The sequence below is a fragment of the Mustela nivalis genome (genome assembly GCF_964662115.1).
Source record: "Mustela nivalis genome assembly, chromosome: 7".
In the NCBI taxonomy this organism is placed as follows: domain Eukaryota; kingdom Metazoa; phylum Chordata; class Mammalia; order Carnivora; family Mustelidae; genus Mustela; species Mustela nivalis.
In genome coordinates this window covers 93,471,513-93,481,222 of record NC_139026.1, presented here as the reverse complement: position 1 = coordinate 93,481,222, position 9,710 = coordinate 93,471,513, and the positions used below count along the sequence as shown (strand labels likewise).

General features: G+C 36.6%; 1 protein-coding gene and 1 pseudogene across 2 annotated transcripts; both read right to left on the bottom strand.

Annotated features, from left to right (window-relative positions):
• Window positions 1–290: 290 nt before the first annotated feature.
• Window positions 291–1,226, bottom strand: LOC309869893 (olfactory receptor 2AP1-like; the record flags this gene model as incomplete). The annotated part of the gene is made up of 1 exon (XM_082741664.1): window positions 291–1,226. The coding sequence occupies one exon, from the start codon at window positions 1,224–1,226 to the stop codon at window positions 291–293; it is 936 nt and encodes a 311-aa protein (XP_082597790.1).
• Window positions 1,227–2,677: 1,451 nt separating this feature from the next.
• LOC309868849 (tetraspanin-3 pseudogene) lies at window positions 2,678–9,195 on the bottom strand (annotated as a pseudogene). Its single transcript has 2 exons — window positions 9,021–9,195; window positions 2,678–3,542 (listed from the first exon to the last, which is right to left on the bottom strand). The product of its transcript is annotated as a tetraspanin-3 pseudogene (transcript).
• Window positions 9,196–9,710: the final 515 nt, after the last annotated feature.

Sequence of the window (9,710 nt, the reverse complement as noted above, 5' to 3'; positions counted from 1 at the left end):
CACAATTCTCCCAAATCTTTTCTTTAAAAGTAAGGTATGAATAAAGAAAAGTAGCACAAAAGTGTTAGAGGACACACACACACATATATACATATTTAGAGGCCTGTCAAATTTTAAGAAATAAAGTGATGACACAACAGGTTTCATTAAATAAATAGTTTTACTGTTTTGGTGCTCAGTGAATAGTACTGATAATCTATAACAACAAACTTTAATGTTATAATAATGTACATGGACAGTCTTTCAAACCTTTTTTTATTATTTATTATTGTTATGAACCTCAGTTAGTTTCACCTTGAAAACACTGTTATCTTGCTGACCATATCTTTGAAGGCTATTTTCACTTGCTTGTTCCTCAGGGTATAGATAAAAGGGTTCAACAGAGGAGCAACAGAGGTATTTAAGACAGCCACTCCCTTATTAAAAGTTTCTGCATCCTCAACAGAAGGATTTATGTACATAAAGATACAACTTCCATAAGAAAGTGAGACCACAATCATATGAGAGAAACACGTAGAAAAAGCTTTTTTTCTTTGTTGAACAGAGGGCATTCTCAGAATTGTCCTGATTATGTACATGTAGGAAAGAATCACTAATACCAAGGTGAAGAGGAGGGTGATTCCACCAGAGATAAACTCTATCATTTCTATGAAATGTGTGTCTGAACAGGACAGATGCAACAGCACAGTATAGTCACAGCAATAATGATTGATGACGTTGGATGCACAGAAAGGCAGCTGGAGAGTCATTACATGTGGCACAATGACAACCAAGAAACCAGAGAACCAGGAACACAGGACGAGTTGAATGCAGAGTCTCCTGCTCATTATGGTTGTATAATGTAGGGGTTTACAAATGGCAACGTAGCGATCATAGGACATGGCAGCTAAAAGATAAAATTCAGTTGCTCCCAGAAGAATGGCAAAAAAGTACTGAGTGAAACAACCAGCAAAGGAGATAGTCTTATCTCCAGTTCCAATATTGACTAGCATTTTGGGGACAAAGACAGAGGTAAAAGATATTTCCAAAACAGAAAAATTCCGGAGGAAGAAATACATAGGAGTCTGGAGTCGATAATCCAGCAGGGTCAGAATGATGATGGTCAAGTTTCCCATGATGCTTAAGACGTAAGTTAGCAGCAGAAAAAGGAAAAGCACAGCTTGAAGTTCAGCATCATTTGTCAGTCCAAGGAGAATGAATTCTACCACTGATGTTTGGTTTCTCATCACTAACTTCAGACAAATTAAGACAGAAAATAATAATGACATGAAGTGATTAACACATTTCTTTATTTTACTTTATAATTAACAAAGGACTTGCTTCTTAGGAACATTTTCAGTTGCTCTCACCATTTTTTTCATTAATTTATCTTTTCCTTCCTAATCTTTCTATTTTGTTTTTCCTCTAAGTTATTATGAGTACGTGTGTATACTCTGTATATGTGTATATATATTATGTGTCATATGCATATAGACAAATCTAAAACAAATGTGGAAGGTAGATTTTATTTGATTAAATAGATTTCTTAAATCAGACTTTTAACTCTCAATTTATTTGTTTATTTATTTTTTTAAATTTATTTGTTTTCAGAAAAACAGTATTCATTATTTTTTTCAACACAGCCAGTGCTCCATGCAATCTGTGCCCTCTATAATACCCACCACCTGGTAACCCAACCTCCTACACCCCCGCCACTTCAAACCCCTCAGATTGTTTTTCAGAGTCCAAGTCCATAGTCTCTCATGATTCACCTCCCCTTCCAATTTACCCCAACTCCCTTCTCCTCTCTAACACCCCTTGTCCTCCATGATATTTGTTATGCTCCACAAATAAGTGAAACCATATGATAATTGACTCTCTCTACTTGACATATTTCACTCAGCATAATTTTTTCCAGTCCCGCCCATGTTGCTATAAAAGTTGGGTATTCATCCTTTCTGATGGAGGCATAATACTCCATAGTGTATATGGACCACATATTCCTTATCCATTCGTCCGTTGAAGGGCATCTTGGTTCTTTCCATATTAACTCTCAATTTATTAGCAAATAAAGTAAATATAAATTAAGGTATGAACTACAGAATTAAAATTGAAATTGGTTTTCTTCTTTTTGTTGTTTTATTTTTTTTTTCTTCTTTCAATTTTTTCATTTAAAATAAATATTCTGTGCACCTACAGAGGGTCTAAACTTAGAATGATTTCTCTCTTTTTTTATGATTCTAAAATCTATCTTAGCAATTTTGTGCGGTTGCTATCTTATTGCACTACAGTATATGTTATTTAAAAGGACACTGACAAGGGGCACCATCTGGTGTTAACTTTAACCGCAGCTTCCTTTTCCTCCCCGCAAAGACCTTTGGCCAAGACTTCTCCATCATGAAGACTGAAAGGGTCCAGTGATACTCTGGCAGCAGCACAATTATTCCATGGAGGTAGCGGAAGGAGCTTAGGCTGCCTTCGATTCTCCCACACTATGCAAACTGCAAATGGTTCTGAAATTAGAACATGTACTGCTATACTAAAAAACTTAGGGACATGGAGAGTCAGCTAGAATAGAGGAAAGGAAAGTCCTAGGTGGGTAGGGAAGTAGGGCAGCCCATTGAAGAGCCAAGCTGCTTCGTCCAATACCTGTGTGCTTTAATTAAACAAACTCAGGCTGCCAACAGAGTAGACCTGCTCAATTCACCTTCCAAATCAGAACAGGACTTACAAGCTCAGGCTTGTGTTTTCTACTACGCTCGGTAGATGAGCTTTTGTTGGTGAGGAGAAGCTCACAAGCAGGATCTCTACTCCTGCACAATATGATGCAGGCACACAACATGCCCAGCAGCTGAATAGCTGCAAATACCAGGGCTGCCCAGATAATAGGTATCATGACTTCTGGTAACCTCTTCACAACTAGATCCCCACATCCCTTAGCATAGAGGTCAGAGGGCTGGGCCAGACTGTCATTACAGCTGCTGGGGGTCTCTCCACTGCAGCTAAGAGGGACACTCTGGTTTTTGGTCTCTTTGAACCAGTCTGTTTTCCTAGCCTGACTAGTTGTGAATTCCACAACAGTGAAGCTGTCTCTGTACCTAATCAAGAGCCTGGCTAGCAGCATCAGGTTCGGTTCATTGTAGGTCTTACATACTTTCTGAATGCTGCGATCAACCTCACTTTCCACCTTTGCTCTGTAAGCATATCCCAAAACCACCACAGCAACTTCTCTGACAAAAAGCAAGCATAGGATGATGACAAACATGGCAAGTCCACAGTGGCTTTCTCGGATTGTGGCACAGCAGCCAGTTAGGTCCATAATGAAGAGCAGGGCTCTTAAAGCTATGATCACTACCACGGACAAGAGAGTATACACATTTTCAAAGAAATGGTCACAGTCATATTAAGTGATAAAGATATAGGCTCCCACATAGCATAAAATGCCACCTGCCCCCCAGAAGATAAGGTTGGGAAACACCAGCAGATTCTTGGAGGAGTGATGCTGCATTGGCCTCTGCAGCTGCGGCTGCCGGGGCCCTGCTCTGCCAGAGGGCTGTGCTCACCTAGTGAGGTGGCAATGCTGGCCCAGGCACCTCCCTGCACCCAGTACCCTCCTTGCAATAGCAGAGCCCTGGCTCCAGGCCTGATGATTTTTCTCTTAATTCTTCTTCTTCATCTCTTTTTTTTTTTAAGATTTTATTTATTTATTTGAGAGTGACAGAGTGAGCAAGTGAGAGAAAGAAAGTAGGAGCAAGAGGAGAGGGAGAAGCAGACTCTCAGGGAGCCTGAGGCAGGACTCCATCCCCAGACCCTGGGATCACCATCTAAGCCGAAGGGAAATGCTTAACCAACTCAGCCACCCAGGCGCCCCTTTTCCTTAATTCTTAATGAAGTGTTAGGAATTCACTGGCAAGGCTATGTGCTGTGGTGAGTGCAGTGAATTGTGTAAGACAGATGAAACACAGACCTGTACCCCTGAAACATTATATGTTAATTAAAAAAATCTAAAAGACAAAAAAAGAGTTAGGAATTCATATTACTTATAGTTCTTTGATCATGGAAAGAGCTCAATAAATGCTATCACCATTTAATGTAGATATGTGGATTAGTCAGTACTTGGCAAAACATTAAATCAAAATAATCTCACTGATTGTGCTTTTTTGCTATATGCAAGAACTGCCCATACGCAAATTATAGTTCCTTAAATGTCAGCTCAAGCTCAGCTCTTCATACAATTGTATCTACCAATCACAATCAACCATAATTTATTCTCCTCTTCTTTATTATAGTTTACCACAACATAACACTTGGTCACACAGTCAAATTATTTTCTAGTTATATCAAGCATATCTGTCCAGCTTCAACATAAATAAATTACCCATAAGAATAAGGTACATCTTTTATAAGAGTCCAGAAAATTGTACAGATTTGGTAAAAATTTTAAAGTAAAATACTTTTTGACTTTTTTTAGAGGCATAGCCCTACTTTATTAAAGGCTATAGTTTTTATGTAAATGAAAGTTCCAATTAAGCTTATCCATACAGCTCTTCAGAATATTCCCTTAATACTTTTCATCATCAGACACAAAGAAATACTACTAAGAATGCTTTTTCTACTCAAAAAATAAAATTCTTTTCATTTTAACTACTATTTTACTATATATGTTGACATATTTTCATATCATACTATGTAATAAATTAGTAATAGTCATGCATAATATATTCTTATCAAGGTGAAAGCTCCCGAAGTAATAAGTTAATAATAGCCACACATCATATATTCTTATCAAGGTGAAAACTCCAGAAGTATTTAATACAAAAAAAGAGCAGTTTGTCCAATTTAGGAAGACATTGATTGTCTAGAATTATATCCAGAAAATTTCTGGGTTCCTAACATAACTTCAATCAATTTGTGCTTTTGCAGATAATTTTTCCTTTTGTTAAATACCGTTATATAAATATATTTTAAAAGCAAAATATGTGGGCACCTGGGTGGCTCAGTGGGTTAAGCCGCTGCCTTCGGCTCAGGTCATGATCTCAGGGTCCTGGGATCGAGTCCCGCATCGGGCTCTCTGCTCGGCAGGGAGCCTGCTTCCTCCTCTCTCTCTCTGCCTGCCGCTCTGCCTACTTGTAATCTCTCTCTGTCAAATAAATAAATAAAATCTTTAAAAAAAAAAAAAAGCAAAATATGCTATGCACTTATCAGTGTTATTAAAAATTCTATTTTGTTATTGACAATTAGAAAATGTATTAAGAATATAAATTTAAGTATTAGCTGAAATAATGGCTAGCTATGTCTGAAAGTATTATCTTGACTACTTCATATTGAGTACAGATAAATAAATGTAGGGCATAAAAAATTATGCACAAATTATGAGCTTTACCATACTTTATATGCAGAAAAATATTAGGGCACACCTTTCCACTATGACCAAACAGCTCACTAAATTGAAATATTGACAAAAGTTGAAATAAATTTGGGGATTTGAATCATTGATAATGATATTCTATTTCTACATGAAAATAGATAGTGTCAGATAATTTGGAGATACTGTTGTTAATCTTCTGTGTGAGATCCTAGCTATTAAGACTGAAAATTATAACTTAGAAAGTAATCAAGCAATTGCATTCACTAAAGACCATTAAAACTCTGAAATTTCCATTGTTTAAACAATCATTTTTTGGATAAAATGAAGACTTTGTAAATGATTCCCACATAATAGAAATACTTTATTGATTAAACAAGTCCAAAATGAGATCAAAAACGTTTATGTATTAGTAAGTGACATCATCTTCTACTAAATAAAAGATGAACAAAATGAGAACTTTTATGTAAGAAGAAAAATGTATAACAACCAAATTTCTTTCAGCAAAATAAAAAATGATAACATTTTATAATAAAGATAAGTGCTATTCCCAGAAAAATAATAGATATACTATATGTGATCAAATAATAAATGATCAAATAATAAATATTTGACCCAAACAGGATATATTTACTCAAAAGATTTACTGCTAGGAAACTGTTTCTTTTCTTAAAAAAAAAAAAAAAAAAGGTTTATTTGTACCTAAAAGGGTTTGGAAAACCTTTCCCAACTCCCCAACTTTCCCTGGTTATCAATACCTTCTCCTAAAGTAAAATCATCTCTACAATGAATTGTATATAACTTTCATATTTAGCTTCTGCCTCCTTCTGTGGTGGACCTCTTTGCTAGTTTAAGAAGCATTTAGGAGGAAAGTTGAATTTGTTGTCATTGAATCCATGACAGATGGGAATTGGCATCATGGAAAAACAGAAGAAAATGTGATTTGTTTTACTTTATGTTCTATTCTGTGAGTGTGGTGTAACATTTTCTGCCTGAAAATAGGTACATATGCTAAACTGTCATATTGTGAAATTTTTACCTGTATTTGTTTAGATCAATCAACATTTTATTTAAAAATAATATGTACACAGTTGTATCAACAAGCAAACATGAAAGGTAACAGACAAAACAATAAAGAGACTATACATCTGTAGTTCAATGCAGCCATTACCAGCTCTCTCCTACCTCAAACAGGTGAATTGGTTCTGCCTTAGTTTCAAATGAGCTCCTTCCATGGCTAAATCAGAGAATATAAAGGTTTAGGACCCACTGGGAAATGGTCCTTGGGTCATCAGAATTTGCTTCAAAATACTCAGGAATGCCTGGCTTTCTGTCCCAACAAACATAGATCAAACTAGCAGGTTAAAAAGAAGAAACAAATGGGCACCTGGGTGGCTCAGTGGGTTAAAGCCTCTGCCTTTGGCTCAGGTCATGATCCCAGGACCCTGAGATTGAGTCCCACATTGGGCTCTCTGCTCATTGGGCTCTCCCCCTCTCTCTGCCTGAATCCCTGCCTACTTGTGACCTCTCTCTCTGTCAAATAAATAAATAAAATCTTAAAAAAAGAAGAAGAAGAAGAAGCAAGAGCATATAAGCAGATTGAAATTCCCCACCAAGCCTTTCTTGTCATTCCGTAGCTCTTAGAATTTATCTACCACTATTTTTCTTACTCATTTTGGTTTGTGTGAATGGATCTTTTGCTATTTTTTTGTCACTTATGCCCACCCAAAGTCAACTCAAAGCCCACTCAAAGTCAACTCAAAGACATTGCAATGGCTGTTCTTTCTCTAAACATCACATGAGTAGCTCCTTCACGTCACGGAGATCTCAGAATTGGGCATTTCTCAAGGGAAGTTTCCCTGATCATACTATCAAGATAACTGCTACTCAATCACTGTCTAACACTTAATTGGCTTGATATTTTATGCGTAATAGATTTTTTTTTGTTGTTCACACCACTCTTAGATTTTGTTATTTCTTTATTTGCTATGTGTTTATTGTCTAGCATTCTCAGTAAACTGTAAGCTCCACTAAATGAAGGACTTTATGTACTAGCTTCTCTGTATGCCTGTGCAATTTTTTTGCAACTACCAGTTTCTTTATGATACTTTAGGGTGTCTACAAGACACCCTACAAGAAGGACACACAACATGATATCTTTGCTGAGTAAATATTTGTTGAGGATTTATTTAAGCCAAATTAGATGTCTAAATTAGATACTCTGTTTTATTGAGGTATAGTTGATTTATAATAAATTTTACATGTTTAAAATATATAGTTTGGTAAGTTTCGAGATATGCTGTAACCTATGAAAACTTCACCACTATCAAGAAAATAAATATACCCACCAATCTTAAAATTTTCTTATACCCTTATTAATCCTGGCCTTGCAACTGACCTCATACTCTCACATAGTAGATAAGTTCACTGGGAAAGGATTAATTAGCTTTGCAACCGTGTGGGTGTTTTCCAAAAGAAGAAGGAATACAGGGCCTATTTTTTAACCAACTGCCACGCTAATTTCTCCAATTAAGCATTATAAACAAAAAGCTATTCAGATATTCTGTTTCCTTTGTATATTTTCCACAAATACTCTACATAATAGCATTACCATTTTTTCTGTAGTTTTAAAATACAGCATACAGCAAATGTTATTTATAACTATTTTTTTAATAGCTATTCTTAATCACTTTTTTTTGGTCATAAACCTCAGTGAGTAAATGCATGTTTTATTTTCTAAAAGGTGGTGTATAGGGACTATACTGAGAGTAGAGGTATCTGTGGACTAATGGAGTGGTTAGGAATATTTTCTAACTGCAGCTAGAGTTCCTGCCGAGATCAGTGTAGTGATAAGATCCAAAAAGTAAGTGGAAATCTAAGCCATGTAAAAAAGTCCAAGAAAGATGGAAAATTATATTGGAAGCTTGAGGATGAAGTTAATATTCAGAGAGACAGATGAAAGCAGGGAGATTTCAATATATCGCATGGGTAACAAGAAGCTAAGTAGGCTCTGTTACAATATGTGGTTAACATTTATGGGCTCTCTGCACTGTGCTTTACGGTGGGAACAGTTTAGTTAGAGTCAAGACGAATGTGATCCTTAACCAGGAATTATCTGGAATTAGTCATGCATCTTTTATCACTTTGCCAGTTCTATATAACAAAGATCCCCCAAATTTAGTGATTTACAACAGCAAGCATATATTATTATTTATGAGTCTATGGTTCAGCTAGGCAGTTCTGCTGATACGGACATGGTTCTCCCACATCCTGGGGAATCAACTAGCTGTAAGCTCATCTAGAAAGGCTTCAAGAGGGATGAATCAGTTCAGCTTTAATAGCTGTCTCTTCCAGCTGACTGACCTTTGCTTGTTCTCATGCGAATTGTGGAGTTCAAGAGGCAGAGAGAGAATGCATGCTTGGTTTCTTGATTCTTACACTCTGAACTGTCACAATATTCCTCTGTCACATCTCTTTGCAAAAGCAAGTCACAGGACTAAGCTAAATTCAAAGAATGATAAACAGACATTTTCCTGCTGAATGGACCTGTAACATAACATTGCAAAGGACGTGGCCATTTTCCTACCCATCCGCCATACAGCTCATGAAGAATCATCTAATCACTAAAAAGCTGTGGCAACCATATTGCTGTCCTAGGGCTGCCATAACAAATTACCCCAAACCGGTGACTTAAAACCATAGAAATTCATTCTTTCACAGTTTAGGAGGCCAGAAGTCTGGTGGGTATGAGGAAAAAAATCGTTGCATGCTTTTCTTCTAGGTTCTAGTGCTGTCCAACAAGCTTTAGTACTCCTGGCTTGCAGCCACATCTCTCCATCTTCAGCATCCATTTTGACATGGAGGTCGGTCCTGTGGATCTGTGGATCTATGTGTGTCTGAATCTCATCGTAAATAATGACCCTAGTCATTGGATTTATGGCCCACCCCAATCTAGTATAACCTTATCTTCACTGATTATACGTGTAAATGCCTTGTTTTCATATAAAGTCATATTCACATGTATCCGTTATCTCTGGGAGGACACAATTCCATTCACAACAGTGATCATATATATCATATGGGATATGCTGAAGAGAAATCAATACCTTGAGAGTCATTAAAAACATAAGCCTGTAAATTAAAAAACAGACAAATAAAAGCCCAATCTATAAACAAATGTATAAGAAAAAGAGAAAATGCCAGTTAACATGCAAACAGCTTCCTTTACTTTCTTCTGGACCTTTGCTGTCTGTGTTCCCTTGCTAAACACAAGGCATGCTTCTTTTTCAACTTAAAGTTAAGCTCCTTTTGCAAACTTGTGCATGAAAATTCCTACCCCATCTGCTAACCGCTTTGCCATTTATAA